The sequence below is a fragment of the Varroa jacobsoni genome, unplaced genomic scaffold, assembly GCF_002532875.2.
Source record: "Varroa jacobsoni isolate VJ856 unplaced genomic scaffold, vjacob_1.0 contig01024, whole genome shotgun sequence".
NCBI classification, from domain to species: Eukaryota; Metazoa; Arthropoda; class Arachnida; order Mesostigmata; family Varroidae; genus Varroa; species Varroa jacobsoni.
In genome coordinates, this window is record NW_019214570.1 from 25777 (window position 1) to 49063 (window position 23287).

The 23287-nt window shown below is 39.9% G+C and overlaps 1 protein-coding gene and 1 long non-coding RNA gene across 4 annotated transcripts in view; one reads left to right on the forward strand and one right to left on the reverse strand.

Annotated features, from left to right (window-relative positions):
* The first annotated feature begins 13265 nt into the window (after window positions 1-13265).
* Window positions 13266-21695, forward strand: LOC147751940 (uncharacterized). Its single transcript, XR_015315466.1, has 3 exons — window positions 13266-13883; window positions 20601-20966; window positions 21546-21695. It is a non-coding gene; the product is annotated as an uncharacterized LOC147751940 (long non-coding RNA).
* LOC111271790 (popeye domain-containing protein 1) overlaps window positions 15822-23287 on the reverse strand; it is a 29959-nt gene continuing 22493 nt past the window's right edge. For 2 of the 3 annotated variants that reach the window (XM_086973047.1, XM_086973045.1), the window contains one exon: window positions 21836-22354. In XM_086973047.1, the coding sequence (XP_086829173.1) occupies window positions 22128-22354 (227 nt within the window). In that variant the 3' untranslated portion in view covers window positions 21836-22127. Of the gene's footprint in view, window positions 20711-21835; window positions 22355-23287 lie in introns of those variants that run through there. The other variant, XM_086973046.1, reaches the window with a different exon arrangement.

Consider the following 23287-nt stretch of genomic DNA (forward strand, 5'->3'; position numbering starts at 1 on the left):
TTCGCTTCATTTTATTCTTATCTCGAGTTGAGTTGCACCTGGTAAGCTTAATCACTGCTGACAACGCTTCGGATAGGGCGTAGTAACGTGTTGACACGCACAACTGGGAGAACAACAACAGAGCATGTAAGAAAAAAGAAGTTTAAAGCCATTTCTAGTCTCCAATGTCAGCGGAATAAGCTGACAAAAAAAAAAAAACTAAAAAATATAGAATAAAGACTAATTATGTGCAAAATATGGTACTGACTTGCTTACGGATCGGTCTTCTGTAAGTATACCTGGCTTCTTCTTGGTTGAATGCTGTGTTAGTATATATCAGTAAGGTACATAAATTTATGTGATTTTCTCACAATACAGAAACTCTTTTTGTTTTATAAAGGGGATCATATTAGAAAATTTGGGCTGCTTTGGTCGTGTATGCGACAGGTCATGTGTCAAACAAAGATTATCTGCGATATAGGGAATGCTCATTTTGGATGGCTGATTTGGAAAGCCATCTCTAAGATTGTTTTCTCAAACTCTGTAAAAGTTTTAATGTTTGTAATTTTAAAGGAGAGTATCCAGTACATGAGTATAGATACTACGTTTGGATTCATTAACATTAGAAAGGATAATTCGGTTAGTATTGCACCGTCGCGAAACGCATTTCAGGCTAAGGCAGATCGAGGTTTATTTTGTAAAAGACATCTGTAAATGAATACTGCGGTGTAAACAAAGAGTTATCTAATCTGATACAGTTAAGCTTGCCCTGCACTGAGTACACTCTGAAGGTGAGGTTGCCGACACGAAGGATAACCTCGACAACCTCGAGTACTTGATTTCAGAATTTTATTTGCCTGTCAGATGTAACTCGCAAATGATTGTAGGTAGTCCTTCCCTAGGTAGTTTGCTGCCCTAAAGAGTGTATCGTGTTGTCAGGAGCAGTCTTGAATACCACACATCTCGGGAATAGTATTTCCATCCCGCTTGCCGCACATCTAAAGGAAAGCAGCAGACAGCTTTCTGAATCTGCAATGTGTCCCTGACCTTCTGAGTCGCCGTATGTATTTTACGGTGATCAACGTACATTTTCTATGCAACGTCTAATAAAAAAAGCCCTCAGTGAACTTCTGCGCAAAGAGCCTCAGATTATGATGAAGTTCTGCATAAGACAGCTGGTATGAGCTTTATTACGGTGTACGATTACTGAACCATTAGCAAGGTTGAAATGCAAGTGTATTTACGGAGGTTCCGCAAAAAATAATATTCAAAACTGGGTCGGTTAATTGAGAACCCATATAACTACGATCAGCCAAACATGTGGAAATGAGACCAGTCTCGGACGGATAAAATGAATGACGTTATGTTTTTTTCGTATAGATGTCGCTGAAGCTCCTCATTATTAGTACCTTCTTATAATTCCTATTAAACAGCGTGCTACGATTATTTCGTGGTATACTTTCAAATCTTGAATTCATTCGAATCTTTCATAAGTTTGCGTGCAGGTATCTTGCAAATGTGACATTTTTTTTTAAATATTCTAGGTCCTGTTGTTACCGTTCCCTGGACAAGCTTGCACTGGTATTTAACGAAAAGCGCTTATTCAAGTCTTGTTCTAGCGCGTATCTAAAATCCCCAGCGTTTGCCAATGGTGCTAAATATTTAGGGGTCTCATTTTAGCAAAAAAAAGCTATTCCTATAAAGGGCAGCTGCAAAATGCTGTGAAATATTAGGAGGGAGAAGTCGAGCTGCTACTAGAAGAAGCTGAGACCTCGTAATCAAAATGCTCTGTGTCAAATACAAGCCATAAAGATTTACCGTAATAAGCAGGCGTAATTCAACATTTCGGCGGTGATGCACAAAAACGAGACGGGCATTTCCCCTTCCCATGCGATGTAGATGCGACAAGGAAGAGGGGAGAAACTCACCGGCTCCACTAACCGATCGAAGCAAATTGCTTCAATGAAGTTCGGGGAATAACTACGAAAACGAACTATAGCTCCTACGATGTGGAATACTGAACTGAAAAAATACTTCACTTACGTCAGCATGCCGCTGAAACTGTGAATTGTTTGTGCTTCAGACAATGTCAACAGTATTACTTATGAATCGTCGCATCACTTCGTATCATTAACCGTCCGAAACAAACGATTCTCATAACATAGGCCGGCTTCTGATCCATATGGTTGACAGATAGGGTTAAATTTTTATGGCATTTGAGTTCAGTCGATGAGGACATGTATCACTCCCATGAAGCAGGGTTCAGGGGTCTAGCAAGTATGTTGTTGTCGTCGTCGGCTGGACTGCTGTCTTGTTGCTGTCACCGTTTGTTGTTAACTTTATTTTCCACTTGAATGAATTGTTAATATGGCCACCTTGTAAAAAAGTCCGAGTTCGAGTTAGTAATGTTGTTTCAGACATATACCTCATATATAGCGGAACATTGCCTAGATAAAGTATTTCGATTCCCATTTTAAACAGTATGAGCCTGCCTCGGTCGACAGGTATGAGCAATTCGCTCGCGTACTTTTTCCAACACTTTTCAAGCGTTTTACTTTCCATGTTATCTATGTATTTGTTGCCTATATTGATAATCAACGTTTACTCTTGTCTATCTCTTCACGCCTGATATTCTCTCCTATTTTTAGGTCGGAAATTTTATATAGTCCTATCGCTTCTGCTGCATATACTATATATATAAAGTGATTTAACAATAATTATATGTATATATATAATTATCTAAAGAAGTAAGTTGATATATTAATGATTCACTAACACGGAAAGATAGGTTTCGGTAATTTTCGGCCAATGACCTGAAAATTACTCAGATACTTAAGCTGTTAGGTTGGCTTTTAGCACGAAGCAAAGCGTGTCTACGCGTAAATGTCTCTCAGTTTAGCAGATAAACTCATATGTTATCAGGACAGGGTATGCTGGTTGTAACGAGATAACTTTGTATTGACATCTTTATTTATAAAGAAATGACTTTATATAGAAAAACTATTTTTTTATTTTTGTAAACAGGTGTAAAAGCCTTCCCCCGGGCTTACCGAATTATTTAAAGACAAGTTGCTAATTAAGGTCCTGCTATATCTTGTACCCCGCAAGGGATATGTGTTCTAATCCCTTGCGGGATAAAAGCTTGCGGCGATCTACAATATTAATTTGTAGAGGTAGGCTCAAAAATAAATCTAAGAAAGAGCATAGTATTTGGTAAAATGAAATAACGGCAACCGTTTTCTGCTGACTGCTGAAATCAATCTGTATAATGTTCGCTGCTCACATTTACTTGCAGTACGTGTTTTTACTTATTTTCAATCTTTACTTATTTAAGTTCATTGTAATCAAATATACAAAATTGTCAAAAAGGTATAAATAAAAACCAAGATACGTAATTCCATAATCTGTGACGTTCATATGTTAAATAAAAACGTTTCGTTCTACCGTCTGTCTCCATGCGAGTTACGGGTACAAATACAATAAAAGCGTTAAATACGAACGTTGTAGAAGCACTACTAAGATGTACGATTATTTTTGCGTCGTTAACAACAAGTAAGGAGACGTAAAGCCTGATGTGTTTTTTTGATCACCATTCTTATGGGAAAATTTTTGAAAGGTTAAAATTCTACCTCACACTTGATGAATGTCAGGCCCGTAAATCCTGTACCCAAAATCACTTCGAAATAGGTCTCCTTTTTCCTATAGGAATGTAGATTCCTTTTGAAGTAAATGTGAGTTCCTATATGTCTTTATTTTTTTTCTCAACAGGAAAGGCGCTTCGTTCTTCTGCGGCAGGTGGTGCTACTTCATCGACTGCTCTGTCTGGTTTAAAGACTCATTCACTCTGTTCTCTAAGAAATTTTCATTGTGTGCGGTGACTATCGGCGCTAGACCGCCATCGGCTTAACCTTTTCTGGCAGTTACGATAGTTGTACATTCCGTTGCGAGATAAGTTCTACAGCGTTCGTTTAAGGATCGAACCTTGCGGAACATTAGTGGTGATCCAGTAGTGCTGCGTCCACCCCCCGTCCTATCTCACAGATATTACACGAAATAGACACAAATGCCTCCATAATGGCATCCCAGTTCATTGTGTCAACGCAGTCCAGAAACTTTGCTTTGATTACCCACCGCTTGATATCGCGTCGTAATGATGAATTTAGTGTTGGCCTCACGTCTATATTATGTACCTTGGATTACCTTCATTGATTTCATTTTCAATAACCTTCCATTTTCTCACAGGGGCAAAAGTTTCGTCATTGGCCATAGTATGGCCTAAAAACGGTTTCTGCACATGCAACGCGTACTGTGCTTCTACCCATGACAGGGTCGGTATGGCGTTATCGTTAGTCGCTATCAGGTCACGCTCTGTCGACTAATCTAAGGAACATATGAGTTGTAGGAAGGACACGCTATACGACAGAGTTGATTAGGATGAAAGAAATGGAAAACCGTTCCTGCCTCGTAACTAGGAGTGCGTCTCAATTTGTGAGTAGCTATTAAGATATAGCAGATGTGCCGATAAGGAAACTTAGCTAACTTTGAAATTTGCTGGCAGTCTCTTGAAATGCGACAGAAAGCTGTGTCATGACAGTTATCCTATTGCTACAAGTAATAGAGTGGAGTCGGCTATGTGTGCATAGCTATTTACCCATGTGATGCTTAGCTATAAATAAAAAAAGGACACTCGGAGCTCGAGAGGACAAGAGAGCTCCAGGCTTAATCGCTGAGGATGCAGTGTATTGCCAGTTGACAATACATGAATTGCAACTTCGAATGGAGACTTCCACTTAATGTAATTATGAAAAATGCGCCAGATACTCAGATGTAAATACGATTTACCCACTGATCCCGATCTTCGGACTTGTACGATAATCCTGGTTCACTCCACGTCTGTTTGAAGCTGATATCAGCCTCAAACGTATGCTCGTTGTTATACACGTATATGAGCTCATGAACTAGAGAGTTGATGCTTACTTCAGTGGCATGGAGGGGCTTCGTTTGTCACACCGTGATAAGGTAAAGTTCCAAGTTTCAATATCGTCCTCCTCAGCCACATTGAAAACTGTCAAGTGTAATGTGGGCCTTAAACTTGCACGTTGCGGTGCCTATTACTGAGCCATTTTGACGATGTAGTCTCAAGAAGATAGCTAAATAAAGTTGAAATTAACCTATGTATTCTCTCCTGTGTATGGAGTTTTACAAACAAAAAAATTGAAAAACGAACAAGTTAGCCTATGCAAAAAGACGCCCAACACTTCCCGCGGCCGTTGCCTCTTCTATTCTTCAGGTGTACATCTCTAGTCCATGGCCGACGGTGGACCGAGTGTGCTTTAGGAGGCGCGACACGATGAACGGTGCAAGCTCACCGAGAGAGGACACGGCATAATGTCTATTGCAAATGTGGTCGAAGTGATACGAGATAACAAGAACACTATCTCTAGAATGTTGGTTTCATGTGTACGTTTTTTTTCTGTACGAAACACAGGGACGCTTGCAGCCAGGGTCAAAATCATTTGAGGGACACATTAGGGGGTGTCAGTATTTGTACTACATTTAGAGTTGAATGAACTGAGTGATAATTCACCGCGATTCTATACGTTTTTAGAAAATGTAACAGCCTAAAAATACCGTATGGGGACTTTGGCAGATTTGAACGGGAGTAATTTTTGTTCATTTGCTGATAGGAAAAGCTGGCTTCTCGTTTCCTGATCCTCGTCCACAGTGTGTTACCAATGTAATCATTCACTTAGAACAAACGGCGAATTATTATGGCGGCTCGTAGCGGACAGACGACTACAATCAAATAAAAGCAACACCAGGATCCAACGATTATTCTAATAATGCGATGAGTCTTGCCCGCTATTTCGACTTACGAAAGAGATGAGATCAACCAAACGGTCGATGTCGCTGTGCGTTTTTTCCACAAAAAAAAAAACAAACAAACAAACAGACAGACAGAAAACCATGTAACCCTATTTTCTACGAATACGCTATACGTCAAAGTGAACGCGGTGATTTATCGCCGAAGCGTCAGTCTAGTAAACAGTGAGAATGAATACAGGCTCGCGTTGTTCCCACACGGGAACCTTTGTCTAAGCGGCAGATCTTTTGTTTAAGCGGTCAACGAGGCTTTTATGTATCATATGAGTCAACTATAATCAATAATTAGATATATACACAGGGTAACTATAGGCGTATTTGCACCACAATATATTCTACCGAACGTATCAGCTAAATAGATAGAAGACATTATCATTCCAAAATTTGATATACTATTTTATCAAGGACAATTGACGCGCCTTCTATACTATAGATATGAATCACGGCCTTTAAAAGTTGTCCCTTTGGACTTTTGGAGTATTGGAGTCTCGTTTTTACACTAACTGTTTGTTGGTACCGGCCTTTAACACAATGCCGATCCGCCATTTTGTTATCTACTATGCGACGAAACCTCCTTCGTAATAGATTTTTTCCGCAATTTTTCAAATGAGGCCCGACAACCTAATTCTACCTTCTCTAACTTATGTTCCTCATACTAATGCGAATGCATCGGAATTGGCTCTGCCTAAAGTAATGGCTATGCCAACGATCGTATTTCTAACCAAAAATTCTGCACCAAATAGATATAATTGGATACTTTGTGAGTAAAGCCAATTGAAGACAAGTACAGGAAGTGTACCTGAGGTCCTAGTGAGGTGTCCAAAATACGCTTTGCAATAGGCGACCATTTGTCACCTTAAAGGTTTTACGTGCGCACATGCTTCTAGCTCTGCCACGACGACATAATGGCTTTACTGTCAGTAGAAAAAAAAGCTCGTTTTAAAGCCATTGAATATTTAATAAGACGTTATACAACCTGGCTTTCAATTCGAACAATGCTACATGCTCGTCTCCTGTTTTGTTTGCAAAACACACTTAGGTCTTAGCGACTTTAAGAGTTCGGTACCCGAAATTTTAAAGCGATCACAGTTGTACGACAAACTGTGTCTGCATGCGCGTATTTCAAAGCTTTGAAATCTTGTAACAAAAAAAATAGTAACAAAAATAGGCCATTGTAGGTCCTAGCTAGACTCACCCAGCCTTTTCGATGTACGAGCTTTGCTCTTTTTGTGTATTATCATTATTTTCATTATTACAACCCGCCGGTTGCAGTAATACTGGGTGCTTCTCTACAGTTTAGTGATTGCACTCCGCATGCGCCCCGAAGGACAATACTAAACGTTGCCTCTTGCGATATAAGTAGGACCTCAATGGCAATGCAGCTCTCATTTAGGCTTCGTGTCAATAAAACGATGAATCATTTCGAGTAAACGAGAATGATAGTTTTGTAAATTGTCCAGCTAAATGCTCTGTGACGGGTCAGTGTGTCGGAGTGTAACACGTCGACTAGCAAATGAGGTACGCGCGTTACACAAGATACCGATATAACGTTCTTGACGGCGGTGCAAATGAAATGAGGGCAAGGTACGGTCAATACAAAGACATTTAGAGACAGACTCAGCTGACGGCGTCATCTACAGTGCACAGCGTCACTGTTGACTGCAGACAACCATGAGGCTTACAGTAGCGATTTCACTTTTGGTGATCTTCGATTCTGTTACATTATATTAGCATTAATTAAGGTAAAGAAGGGCAAACTTTCGATCTAGATACGAGATGTTCAATGATATAAATTTATTCTTTCGTCCATAGATCTCGTAGAGAAGGATGCCAAATAGATCTTTTTTCTCTCTTTCTGAATATATTCGAAGATATAAAAGTGAAGAACGGACAGTTAGCTCGAGGTAGTTACGCAACAGAAGCACACTGCATGGTGATCGAAAGGGGAAAATATACTCACGACAATATAAAAAAAGTAAAATTGTTTTAGCTCGTTTGTTATTAGTTTTTGACCGCATTCTCGGCATCTTCCCTGTATTGTGACTACTATGGTATAATAACTATGAAAAAAACTTCAGATATTCTCGTATTGAGTCATTCAACATCGACCATTTATTATGAAACTGTGTTCATCACAAACGGTGTTTATCTATAGTGTTTTATGTCCGATTTCCCCAATCACATAAACACTGGAAAAATCGTCTGGCGACAAATGTACTACAGACATGAAAATGTTCGCAATCATTTTAATACAAAAACCCGCTGGTAGATGCAGCGGCTCGAAAACTGGGCTCGTAATTAACAGAAAAAACCACGCCAAAATAGGGTTAATATCGCTGTCTAGTTTTCTTTATCATGACCTTACATCCTTCATTCATTTAGCTTACTTCTTGTCTTTACTGCAATAATGCTCTGATGATATTTGTTTGTTAGGGCGACATTTGGTAAAGAGAAAAAAGATAGAAAAAACACGCGTATACATCTGCAATCACGGCAAGCCCTTCGCACAGGTCCTATATAAGGTCATCGCATAGGTGAGACTGACATCGTGGTACAAACATTCTTGAATATCAGTTAGGCTACGAATGTTCTCTGCAAATTTAAGCTGATGACATGTATCAATTCGTGTATGTTTTGTACCTCTTCACCAGCTTTACGTAAACAGGCGTTCCACGAGCTGCGCAGCCGAGACAAAAACAGGCCTATTGATATCCCTTAAAATTAGGACAGGATTTATTGTTTATGGGCGACAAAAAATATAGCTAAATAACTAATTCACAATTATGATTGCGGCTTATCGTTGGTACGTTTAGAATCTTAGCAGAATCCTGCACTGAGAAGTTTCATGTACACTGATTATATACTGCTAGCAGCTGAGTCTGAACCGCTGCGTCGCACGTATTTTTGTTTCTTATCTATTTTAATGCCTTCTCGGGCGTTCCGCTGAAATTATAAATGATTGTTTTGCATCCTATTCTAAATGTCTGCCTAGAAAGCAAAAACATACGTGAATACACCGTGTGAGAAACACATCTGATTCATATAAATAAATGATCTGACATGGACCTTGCTACTTTTAACAAGGCATACTTTGTACATTGCCTTTAGGGACCTGCCCTGACGCTGCTAGCGCTTTTCTCCGATAGTCAACGACGATTTCTGGTAACCTAAAATTCGCTTTAGGATCAAATCGAAACTGGCTTTTCCCATGCAAACTAAATCTATCATTAGCGACGTCCGAAGAAAGTATTGTTACCGATTAGCCCAGTACCTAGCAAATGTCTTTCCTCGACTTCGAGACAGTCGTCGCTCAACTAACTGATGCCCTACTGATGTTCGAAAAAAAAAGGAAGTCAAACTTTTCTACACTTTTATGATTTATGTATCGAGACAACAAATCAGTATCATCTCTTGTAAAAAATCCTGCATCCTCTCTCAAATATATCAAGTTCTCAATACCCGATAATTCATAGGTGGCAGTCTTTACCGGATCAAATTTAGATTTTATCGTATCGAATTGTGACTTATATTAACCAAATGCTTTTAATGTAAGTTTAATCGGATCATATGGCTTCGTATCCGTGTCAGACTTGCTTATCAGTTGCACATAGCCCTTTGTAAAAAAAAATCAACCGCCTGCGTTGCTCTCATGCCATTACCAGCCTAACAAACTTCTAATGCGTCTCAATACCAGTTTACGAAGATATATATGCTAAACCGAAGTATAAGTTATCTGTTCCAGTCTAATTTTCAATGAAGCCAAAAGGCGAAATCTATACAAGCATGTTTCAACTCACCACAGAGCCTCAAAACGAGAGGCTCTATGCTTTCGCCTTTCAGGGTGATCTTCTTTCTCGGACTCATGCGGTCGCTCCATTCCTTAAGAGTTCTCACTATACTTTTTGTGGCATTTTTCACAGACTGTCCGATAGAAAGAAACCCACTGAAGACCCTGTCAGAGAAACTGCTTTGGGTGGACGGCTCTGGACATGCGAGGAGGAAGATACCTAATAAAGGTAGTAGCGATCCTTTGGACCAAGGCATAACTGTATTTAGATCAGCCACCTGCAGTCATACAACATCACGAATGACGCTTCAGTTATAGCTCAGATCATCTTCACGAAGGGCTATCTTAACTGGCTTGTGTGATTAACACGTTAGCTGCTACAGATTGTCGGTAAAGTTCAGCTGGACGAAATTTACATAGCAGTCTTGACACATAGTACATATAGTCTGCCATACATATGCTTATTAACATGCTAGCAGTGTTTTTATCCGACTAGCAGTATATGGGAAAGTTAATACCTATGTATGATACTGGGACCGAATGAATATGTCTAGTCGACCTCTATGGTCATAAATAGCTCTACACATAGACAAGCAACGCCCGATCCGGTCCTCGGAACTAACGTTTCTCAAAGCCATTTCAATTGTTTTATCACTTTGTTATACTACCCCGTCGTTCCCGGGTCGCACTTTTCACCTCACAACAGTGTCCCTGCAACGTTTCTGCAATTCCATGGGTTTCAGTTAACTCATTAGGTTTCCATTAAGAACCATTTTATCACTTAGCTGCTATGCCAACATTTTAAGCTGGAAATTCAATTATCTTGCTTCGGTAATTTCGTTACCCTGTTCGATCGCCATTCAGCTTTGCTAAGTCTGATCTTAGAGTTAGAAATTCCGTCTAGATATTTAGCTACTCGAGGGTCAATGCAGTCCCAAAAGGCATTAACACTTTTAAAGACGTGTCAACCGCCTACTGGAGAAAAGACAAGATGGCGATAAACGGATCGAACATTCTATTTTATGCCCATTTGCTTCAAAACATCTCAGACTTTAGTGAGAAAACGTCGTTTCCTCTTTTATTGTAAATACATTAGAGCAAAACGATATTTTCCATAGCGTGCCTTACACACGCACTAGTCTTAAAACGGTTTTAAAAATAGTCAGTACATGTACATGTACACAGGGAACGGTATCTCCAGACATTTTCTTTTGGGCTGTATCTAAATAAAAACAGATATTACAGCAAATTTTTTTGGCGTGTCTTCTTGACCTTTATTATTATTCATCATGGCTACGTCTTCGATTTGGGAACTAAGCCACCCGCGAATTTCTTTCAAAATATTCCGCAAAACATTTGAGAAAGGTGCAGAGACTTTCGGGGGTTTCCCCTGGAGCTTACCTGCAAAACCCAATTGGCCATTGATATTCTGACCTTTAAAACGGCCGTTAGCTTCTTTACAAAATATTCAGATATATAAAAAATGGTTTTTGGGCCATATTTAACGAATATTCGAGCTTTTTTCACAAACAAAGCTCTGTCGGGGGATGTTCCGGTCCGCCTACTTAAATTCTTACCCGCTTTTTTTTTTTAGAAGCCGCATGAAACGAACACTACGGAAATCGAGCGAAAGATTGGGTAATTTCGGTGGGGGTCCGTATCGCGTGCACACGTTACATAATAGTTAGTAATATTTCGAATTTCGAAAGCTGCGCATTATGTTTCGCCTCGATAAACCTGCTATTTTCATTTCTGTTTTCTTGTTCTTCTGATAGCAAAAAAAAAAAAAGTTTTGGCGTATCTAGACATTTATTATAGTCTAGTATATATATATCATTAAAATTAACAGAAATCGACATAAAAGTTATTTAGCCGAATACACGTTGAGGCTATTTGTAATTTAAGAAAGAAATGTATCAAAGATTTGTACAACTAATAAAATTGCTTGCGTTTTTGTTAGAAAACTGAAATTACGTTTTGAGACCTTTATAGATGCGTTTTAGCAGCTCTATGCACTAGAAACAAGCCAGATTTTTTTTTCTATTATAAAGTGAATTCGATAGTAAGTGAACAAAATGGCTTACACCGTGGGCAGCAGCAGGGAAGCATGAACTGTATTAAGAGCTTTGAGAAATGGGCACTCCGCGAGCACCAAAAACGGATCACGGGTCTACTATTAAGGGCAAAGTAATCTAAGTTTAATTAAGAACTTTAGATTACCACAGACGGACCCTTGGTAAAACATGTGAAAAGTTACAATGATCAGAATAATACGTCGTAGCATACTTCCAATACGTCTTGCTTTTAGATTTTGTTGAAATGTTTAGGATAAACCACTTTGTGGGGCTTCCTAAGCGTGGTTATGTAAGATCTGTAAAGAACATATAACTGTACCGTAAGAACTTAAGTGTCTTAAATGCTGAGAGTACTCTAATGATATATTGGGTTGTTGATATCGAAAGCGTTACTTGTCTTTTCATTTGCCCGGCGATTGTTGCCCGGCGAAAGGCGTACAAAGAGCTTGCATTAAGATTAGTTTTTTCAAGTGAAGTGAAGCATACCGCTGCACTGGAAATGTTGAGTGTTGCTCTTGGCGAATCCGTTGTTGAAAGGACAAGTGCCCTGAACATCCCAGCAAATCAACGACAGATAGCAGTGTCGAAAGGGTAAGCGTTTAGCTGTGACCGTCATCAGACCGGCTGCTGCTGATAATGTTGAGATATTCTTTGGCTCATTTTTCAGATGCTTTGGGCATAAAACGAAACGCTGTCAAATTTGACTTATAATTGTTAAAGTGTCGACTGAGCATGGTTCATGAATTACTTAGTGAAATCAACGAAGATTCAAAACGGCTCGCATGCGTCATAACTGCTGATAAGACATGGATGTATGAGTATGATATCGGAACAAAGGTAAAGTTGACTCGATAGGCACTTCTTGATAAGCCAAGGCCGAAAAAAGTTCGATTGAATATGAAGCTTTAGCTTACCGTCTGCTTCGATTTGAAGAATGTAACTTACCTCGAGTTCTTGCCACTCGGCTAAACTGTTAGGAAGAAACACTTGAAGTTCTACACTGTTTTCGTGAAGTAATCAGGCGAAAACGATTGGATTTGTGTTTTTGGACGATGCATTATATAGTGCGTCTGCACACAATTCGAATTCGAAATACAGAGAGGTGAATGGATCTGAAATATGTTTCGTACGTCATAATAGTAACACAATCTGTAATGAGGTATAAAGCGTAAGAACTACGGTCTTAGCGGGTCGTTGCTCCTTCACTGTATTGGCCATCATTCGAAAATCCTAAACTCAGCCAGATGCAGATTGTCCTACCTCAGTCACCTTCGATCAGTAAAAATCATTGAACAAAATACCTATTCGCTGTGTTAAGCCGTACAACTATGGTAACCGGAAGGTAACAGAGGTCAACGATAGGCGTAATGGTCCACGCACCTACCTTCCGATTTTTGTGAATTTTCTATGATTGATACAATTAACTAATCCTAAGGATTTAACTAATCCTGTGTAATCCTGTAATTAACTGATCCGGTTTTTGTTGGGAGTTGAGATTCACAACAACTATGGAATAATATTGGAAAAAAACCCTTGTGTTATGTTACGATATCGGTTACAGAAGAAGTCATGCGATGCAAACATATACACATACGTGGCATGTTGAGTTTTCTTTTTAAGAGCGAGACAGTACTTTCTAGTTGATGGCGACTTTCTCATAAGAAATAACATGCTTTGTATGGGACGCAAGAATGCGTTATTCTTATAATGCTGTGTTCTTGGGTCGCTGACCAGCAAATCGGCAGCTGTTACGACACACGTATCTCCTTCTTTATCCAGCTGCCGTGCTCTTCCTGTTCGTAGCTAGTCGTACTGCGCGCTATCCTCAATTTGTGTTCCATAACGCATCGCGGTATCTTCTACTACGGCCTTCGAAGTAATTCCAGTTACGCTCGAAAAGTAATCGAAAAACTAATTACGATGTGAGTCGGTAAAGCAGCTTACTCCGAAAAACGAATTGGTTTAAAACGTTCACATAGCATGGCTGAGCATGTACGATGTACTTACACGTACAGCTGATTACCTCAGTGAGCCCTGTTAGCCTTAATACTTGTCATTAATGACATCTGTCAACTTGAAGCCGTAAAGACAAAGAAGGAAAAGGAATAGTACCGTGATAATAGTCCTTGGTGTCGATATTGAAAGCTACATTCTAACACGTAAGTCTTTCAGCGATTTGTCAGTTTGTTAAGATAAAGAGAGGATATGTTCGAGTCCAAATGGCAGCAATACGGTGCTAGCTATCCATAGTTAGACTTTTCGATGTGCAAACCTAATGAGTAAACAATACTTGAAAAACGTACGCGTATCGTTTCGGAAACTTAATACAAACTAGTTTTTGTACCCCATGCGCATGTTGTTCAGCGCACAGAGAGTCAGTCCTGGACAAACCTGTTGCTCCGTTTACAACGATTTAAAAATGCTTGATCATTAGAAAATAACTTAGTGCCGATGATGTATGTATTAAAAGGCACAGGATCGCCTGCCTGAAAACTAAGGAACACCCTTGAGACAGGACTTGTCACACTTGAAACGAAATAAGCGTACGCTCACAATGTAATCTAAATGTTAATACATTGTTTATTTGATATAGTCAATTGTGTGCCTGCTTAGTATAAAATTGGCGACAATAGACATTCACCTATAAAGTGGATATAGTAATATCTGATAAAATTCAAGGCTGCCATTATCTAGCAACGATTGCAAGATCGCAAAAGGTAGCCTTTATTTGTTATTGAAAAATTCTAAAAAGAAAGGCCCCGATGTTAGAAAGAGCAGCGTCAGTTAGATCGTTGTTGAGGCGATGACGTACAGGCGAGAATAACAGGTCCAAATACAAGCTTCAGGACTGGCAGTGCCTTTACATTATGGACTATATAACCGTAATCAAAAATCGAGGACGCCATCAAAGTAGTGTAATTAAACGAACAGATTTAAACAGATGCACGTTCGTCCGTTATGCCTAGTAGAGTTCATAATGGTTCGAATTTGACCCAATAAATAACAAATTAAGGCCCCTAAGCCTAGCGACAAAAGCCACTTGGTACTTGCTAAATGGAATCTATAGTTAAAAAAACCAGTTAGACACTTGTAAACATCCTCCAAAATTAAATTTCTCTAATTTTAACACGAACTAATCTAACGGGTTGACTGGATTTTGCAGCCTGCACAAGGCATTGTAGCTATCTTGAGCTACGGACAAGGCTGCTTGCTAAACCAGCCTTACATGTTAGTCACAAGAAAAAAAAAATGGCTCCTTATTAGAAAATGAATTTATCCAATATGACGTACTGACGAATTATTATCGGTATAAAAGTAATAGTGCGTACTCACACCATACTATACTAAGCTATTTCATAATTGCAGCTGAGTAGACAAGCCCAACACCTCCACCGTCATGAAGTTCGGCAACAAAAACGTAACACTTGGGCTAACCTATATAGGTACGAAATTATAGAGCGTTACGAGAAGCCGTAAGTGATGAAGCGACCTTATCATCATGTAACTTTCTTTTCATGTTAATGAGAAATGAAATAGCTGGTAGAAATGATCTATTATGATTAGGTAAACAACTATATCAATGTATTATTACTTATATGTTATTTGTTTGTATGGTCACGCTATCGAGGGTCAGGTGTACGTTTATATGGGTACTTGTTACTACTGCTGTATAAAGCTTAACTAGTCACAGATGAAACTGAAAATTTCTATATGTATAAACTCGTCTATAGATATGGATATCTACCTTAGCTTTCGACAGTTCGCTGGCAACTGATACGCTGTGCCTTTTATCGGTGGGCCTGTCGTTGAGCCTACTCGATTAATCTGCTTTATCCTGGTCAGAGTGTAAGACGTTCCGTCCTACATTACCGTCTTATAAAAGAGCAGATACTTACCCTTGACAGATCGGTTCGTATGAAAAACAGAGTCTAGTGTATTTATTGGTTAACATAACCATCCGACTACATCCGTAATTTTCCGTTTCTACATTGAAAATCTGTATAGCCATGGATCAGCTACGTGAGAAATGTAATTATACGGTAAATAAGCAGCTTTGGTTTCCATGCATGCTATGTACAACCCACAAGAAAAAGCACTTTTGTAAGCCGAACGCGTAAGCACACGAGGCCATATTATAATATATTTGCCAGACTTATAATATATTTGAAAAGATGGTATAACGTGTAAACTCTCACAGTGAAGTCATAACATTTAGCAGTCCAATTACGTGATCACACAGCAGTGGAACAAATACAAGTATAAAACGACAGACGCTCGCCCTATCCAGGCCTCAAGTGGCCTACCGACGAAATAATATCACTAGCAGTTAGGTTAAATTTGCTTGTATATTCTGTCGCCCGTATGGTGCCGATTTAGCCAAAAACGTATTTTTTTGAGGATACCTATTTAAAAAACTGGCCGGTGAATAAATTAAGCACAACGCTGGTCCTATAGAATCTCGGTGAATGTATTTGGCAAAAAACAGACTCTTCGTTATTCGACCCTTCAAAGCTTTTACGAAATTTGAGTATCGTACGCCTTAGGGAAGCGGTCCCACAGAACCTTATTATAAAACAACGGCTGATTCAGGGTCAAATTTAAAGTTTTGCTCAACGCACTTTTCAGCTGGCCCTGTGTTTGTCTGAGGACTGCAGCTGAGCCTACCACCAGGCCGCTGTATAGTTGTATTAACCGAAATATCCCATTCGTACCTGTGCCAAACATTGTCACAGTTTCAAGCTCTCAGATGCGTTATCAGCTATCGACTCCCCTTATCTCGTGGCCTTCTACCTTATATTTTCGATACCTTTTCACTATTCACGTTTTTAACACTAAGTGTTAACAATAAATATCTAAAACGCTCGGTAGAACATTCTTTCAGAGCGAAAGCTGAGGCATAAGGGACAAGTAACCATCTTATCGCAGTCATATGAGAGGAAGAAAGAAACAAACAAGCAGTCACCAGTTTCATTCCGACGATTGCTTCGATCTTAATTGTCACATAAACACTGATATATGACATATAAGTCGCACATTATTATATAAAGACCCTTCGGTTTCCATATACATAGGGTAGCGAATGCTATTCATATGCATACACCCACAGGTCCAATAAACCTAATCACAACTATATACACTCGGCGTTAAGGCAGTTTATACGAGCAACGAAGATAAGATACTATTGAAATAGCGTTGTTTTATCGACATCTTCCTATACCTGCTCCATCATTTGCATGGTGTCCTTAAGGCTAGGACTCGGTCACAGGTTCATATTCGTTTTTGAAATTTGGAATCATCCCCATGGCACAGTGCCATATCAGTATGTCATATACCATATTTCTAAATTTCAGAAGTGATGGGTCCCGTCTGAAAAAATCGGTACTACTGTGTAAAATTATTGACAAATAATCGACATCCAACATAACAAAATGGATATTCTGCATTTATGTTATACATAGGTACACACTGTAATGAGGTGACAGCAGCCCCTTTCGTTCATCGCCTATAGGTACCGCTCGTACCCTAATGAATTTTGGACACCCATTGATAATACGTTTGCTATCATTATGAGGTGACGGCGGTCGGTCTTCCTCCAGCTTCTAGACCGCAAAAAATATTTATAGTCTTCAAACGAAAGCCGTCGAAAAAGTACTAACGCTTTTTTTAACTATATATTCAAAATCACGTATCTGAAGTAGTATAGGTCGTGTGAATTTGACGTTGATGCCATTCGGAAGCTGAGATTCGGTGGCGGAAAAAATACTAAAATTTTTCATTCAGACTTGAAATAAAGCGCCTCGAATATGAGTCAAGCTTCTGCAAAATTCGCTATATTTTGCAATTCTACCAGGTTTATAAATGTGTTCTCAGAAAGGGGTTCAGAGATGGTTTTGTTGCCTCGTCCTTGCAAGTTTCAATGTGAAAAATGCCCCTCATAGTGGCCAAGTGATTGAAGTTGAACAAGACCGACATAAGAGGTAGGCATAAGATCGGTAAATAAATAAACCTCTATTACCAACGATGTTTAAACTATTCGAAGCAGCCTGAGTAAAGAATCTAAATCTAAAGCTAGAAATTTCGGCTTGCAGATTCATACAGATTGAACTTGGGCATTTCTAAAATTCTATAGAAACACAACGTTCTCCAGTTAAGGTCAATTGTGATAATAGTGTGACAAGGTCCAAACGGCAGCGAACATAGGTAATGCTACGTGTCTTGAGACGGTAGGAAGACACTATACATTATGAGTTAGTGCCGCTTAGCAGGACAATTGATTCCAATCGTCACCGTGAATAATTAATAAGACCACAAGAAGCTAGTGAAAATACTCGACCGGAACTGTTGAACGGAAAAGCCGTTGTCTTTTACCATGACAATACCAAACTGTATGCATTTTTTCTTACCCGGAGTAAATTGAGGGAACCTAAATGAAAAAATTCTAATTCATCTGTCGCTTCTTTAGAACTATCCCAATGGTGTTAATTTAGATTCAATAGAAGTATGTAAAAGTCACACACAATTATTTTTCAACTAGAAACCGCGGAAATTCTATAGCGATGGGATTATTGTGCTACCAGAAACATTGTAAGAGACTATCATCCAAAATAGCATATATTTAGCAAAATATAAGACCAAATTTGCTTTAATTTTGGCCTAAAACGGCCAATATCTTCTCGAGGACGCTATATTAATACCATTTTGAGCGTGTGTGCGTGTGTGTCTGTGCACATGCGGTAGGTATAAATCCTGTTATTACAGTAATAGGGGGCGTCTGTACTACAATCGGGAACACTTGACACAAACACAGGGGTGTAAAAGAAAAACGTACACATTTGTTTTGTATCTGTGTTTGTATATATGCAAAGCTAGTATGTTCCGCTAGTACACCTCCCTCCCTTGACGCTTGTTTCAATTTGAAAGAAAAATAGACATCACACAAGGAAAGTGTGTATGTATTATATAATATATATATATATATATATTTTTTTTTTTTTTTTAAATGGGCCGATGTAACCTCCATGGCGGAACTTGATGCAGCGACCTCTGGTCTCTGTAGGCTAATATAGATACTTGGACAGTTGATACTAAAATAAAGGGTTTTGAACATTTATGGTATAGCTCAGAGCTTGGCAAAACCAGTCTCTCCCGAATAACATCGAAGTTACCATCGACACAGTTTTAGCATCGATAAAATTGTACGCAGTTTCGTGGAAAACGTCTAACTCGGGGCGAACGGAGTGTGGGGTTCCAGATCGACGGCAACGAACCGAAAAAGTGGATCGAGGGCATAGAACATCAGAAAATGCAAGAACAATAGCCTGAGGACCGGGCAGTGCGGAGAGTTGATAGGCATCTCATAGGTATATACAACAAGGTGGTAAAGACCAATAGGTGGGAATTTAGAGACAATGTCGCACATCAGTTTTCAGAGGAAGAACTCAGGTCGCCCGACGTTAACTCCTGGAGAGAAATACTCATGAGCGTCGTGTAGAATAAACGAGCGTTGTTTGACGAGATGTTTCAAAGTGTCTCTAGCAAACATACAACGAAGGGCAAGGTCCCTTTGCTAACCTCGTTACAGCAGAACATGCTGATTATGTGTATGTGGATTTAATCTCTGTGGTCCGAAGTAACATGCCGAAGAAACCTAATATATTACAAATCGATGAAGGGTTTCTACGATTTTAAAGCGGTGTGCTCCAAAGCGATTTTCGTATGAAGCGTCAGCGCCAACCAAACTTCGATACAAAAAACGGAGGTCGTACAATGCTCAAACCGGCAATTTCCATTGGCACCCCATTGTCGCTTCAGGCGAAGTAGCATATAAAGTGGCGAGTCCTCGCTCGTCACTGAAGTGCTCAAAACAGATTAGAAAGTTGATCGATTCACGCTCCGCAGCACAAGGGTTACGCCAAATCATTGGTTACACTTTCAATTCATTTAGTTTAGGCTAAACCATTGGTTTTCCCCAGCTCATATGAAACTATTCGCGAGATAAAGACAAAGTGCCGCAGTATTAAATAGCCGCGGTATTAAATAACGACATGAATCCGACAGGAACCGTAGCATCTTTCCGTAAACTGAACTCGACATCAGAGGTAGGCGTTGAGAATGTCAATGGAACTTGCAACAGTAACACAGTGTGACGAAAGACAGTGACCGCTGGATGAAGGACTCACAACCGGTAGCGAGAACCAAATGAGACGGGCTAAAATAGTAGATACTTTAATATTACAGTATATGCTTTTTGGGTATGTAGGGCGATGTGTAAAGTTGAACAGAATTTGTACGCCCGATCACCAACCTAAGGTATATACATTACTATTGGGCCCGTAATCCAGCTTCTACTCGTACACGACTATCCACATACACGTTTGCTCCTACAGTCACTCGATTTCATCTTAAAATACAAGCATCGTGCTATAATTATTGTTACTCCTGGTGTATATAAAAGCAGCAGTAATATATATATATATATATAAACGCACCAACAATCACGCCGAAATACATGAGCGATTCCTAGACGGAATCTTGAAAAACATATTCTTCTAGTGAGTACCTATTTTGTGACAAACTGGTTCTATGTTTGTGGTCCGTGTATAAGATAAGCGACTCCTTTATGGAAAGAAGTGTTGAGGTGCATATTAGAAAAAAAAGTTATAAGAGCGGAATTACTATTTGCGGTTGTCAGTCCGCAAATTACGAGGTGCTTGTAGAAATGATTACTACCGGACCTGCTATACTTCGGTCATCGTAACTCTAATTTAGCACCTATTAGAGATGATATTAGCTTTATCGGCAAAGTTGACGCGTTTCATTTCCACTTCTTCTCCACGTTCTTTGCCACCCGGTCGTGTCGATGGCTGCCGGATCAGTCCACTGGAAGGCGCCGCCGGGCCTCGTGGAGCTGCTGGGTTCGTTACTACAGGCCGAGGCAACGGCTTCAGCTGGGGAAGAATTGTGTCCTGGAACCTTCTCGTTTGGGCTACAGACACGACGGTTAAGTATCGTTAACTCGGATGTTTTATATTGTTAGATGTCCCACACTGGCGCAGCTTTCCATTGAGAAAAATAACGTGATCATCGTCTAAGCAGTACGTATCTTACGTATATGTTAACAATTGTTTGTTTAGCGGATCCAACATGAAGACAATATGGAAGGTTAGCATAAGTGATTTCACCGTTTCACGAATCGATATTGGTTAAAGCGAGACACTTCGTTCCTCTCTACCCAATCGCCTGTGAGTAAGCACATAAATTTAACTCGGACAGTGGATACAATTAATAACTATTGTTTCTTCGGGCATTTCTACTTCAGGAACATACATATGTCCTCAGCCGAATATGAAAATGTATAGTCCTTTCAATTTTGACGGAAGCAACCATTATTACGACCAGGTCAGAGTTTGCAAAAAAAGTCGTAGAGTTTTTGGGTGTGAGCTTCCATGGGTTAGTGAAAGGCCTACGTTTTTTTTCTGTTTATTATGGTCTATATGTAATCATCTCTAAATCATTGCCACGCTACTGCATGACGACGTAATTAACCCGCCAGATCCGTAGCACCACTTGCGTTCAAAATACAGCTTTGCAATTTCTTTTTTTTTTTTCTTTTTTTTTTTTACATATCCATAAAGTGGAACATGGGAAATTTACAAAATCACACTTTTTAACTGATCTAGTATTTGATATGTAGCAAATTCATGTAAAATCATTGCAGTCCAAGGTTCTGGCCAAGTAAAATTGCAAATAGAACAAAACATGGCTGCAAAACGACGATACTAAATACAATCGATGCTGAAAAATGGTTGCGTCTTTTTCAGACTGCTTTGCCCGACGCTGTCCCCTCCCCTCTACTAGGGGCGTTGATATATAGGCTTATAGTCCAGGCTGATCTTCCTTGCTTGTCATGCTGCACTTTGGAATACGGAACGCAAACGTATTTTTCATGTGGCCTCGCCTCGCGGCAAATGCAAATTAGCGTAATAACGTTGGAAATCTGTTAGAATTTACCCAAACTATCCGATTGTTTAAGCAAATGATTCCATAGCGATACTATATAATAACACCGAATAAATGAAGTGATTCCTCGAAGAACAAGTGACCGAGCAAGCATGGTGTGAATATCTATATATTAGCATTCATTGGTTCATAACTTCGCCTTGTCTTCTATTGATCAATCATAACTAAAACGTTTTTTCCACTTTGGTATCAGTTAATTTCTGTATGCTTTTTGTTATTGTTACCATATTACCTAAAAATCACATTCGTTTGATTTTCTACGTGTGCTCGGGCTTAATTCGAAGTATAGACCCAAATCCTACTCCAGCAGAACACAGACGCGCGTATATTATGACACAAGCAGAGCCATTCATGAACAGTATCTAGTGCGGTATCAGTAAGCTCTACAGGCGGGTTTCTAGTACAGAATGCCCTCGGACAGAATCTCTACGCCCTGCATTAGGAGACAGCAGTTTTGTAACAGCACGCAGCCCGTTGAACTTTACTAAGGAAGCTTTAGGTGAAAGCGTCAATTTCGCTAGCCCGGCAGCTAGTGACATCCGGCGACCGCGTCGGCCACGTGACGTACCTCCAGCTGGGGCACGTTTTAGCGGGGGCGACACTTTTCGCCCTATGGGAAATTGTGGTAACATTGACAAGCGTCATCAATAAGTGAATGAATAAATGAGCATTCAGTATAGGAATCAACAATATACGCCATTGAGGGAAAACAGGAAGTCATCGCTCAAAATGGTGACAGCCAAAACCCATATAATACTCGCGTGTTATAACATAAAGCATACGAAAAAGATAACATTAGTATCATTGAACAACATTAGCAAGTGACCATATAGGCTCGTCCCAATAGCGCCATGTGATAGGTGACAGGGATCCGAGATCACACAATAACGGGCCGATCGTACAACGAAGGGAGTACCGCCACGTCGGGTTCAACGGAATCACTCCGACGTCACCGGATAGCACCAGAAATGATGGTACCACCGCGTGAAAATGATCGAGTTGTTTGATGTACACCGGCCAGGGCGAAGTCAGAGGCCGTGGAGAGACGAGCAGAGCCGTAGTTGTGTAGAAGAGCAACGAACGTGTTAGCGGCACGCGCGCGCGCGCGCGCGTACGCACGCACGCACGCACGCGGTAGCAAGAAGCACGAGGAGAGCCAAGAAGCAGTAACAGTAGGAACAGCGACGACGATGGCAGCAATAGAGAAAAGAAAGAGGCAGTAAAGCACCCACGCACCGTTAGAGGCGCGCAGTATTTGCTGCTGCTGGCAATGAACAGTGAGACTAAGGCCAATGCTAGCTAGGACCGACCTCTTTGACACTGACCACACATAGTAACTACTCTACAGGGTTCGTTTATCATTGTCTCAAGTACTCATCCGTTGGTCTACAGAAGCCGTAACGTATATACGTTAGCACGATCAGTAGTAAATCAAGAATGTCGAAAGGTATGACTAATGTAAAAAATACTCGAATTCCCGTTAGGGTCCAACTACTAACATTTAAGACGAAGTGGAATTGTGAAAGAAATCGATCCCGCACCT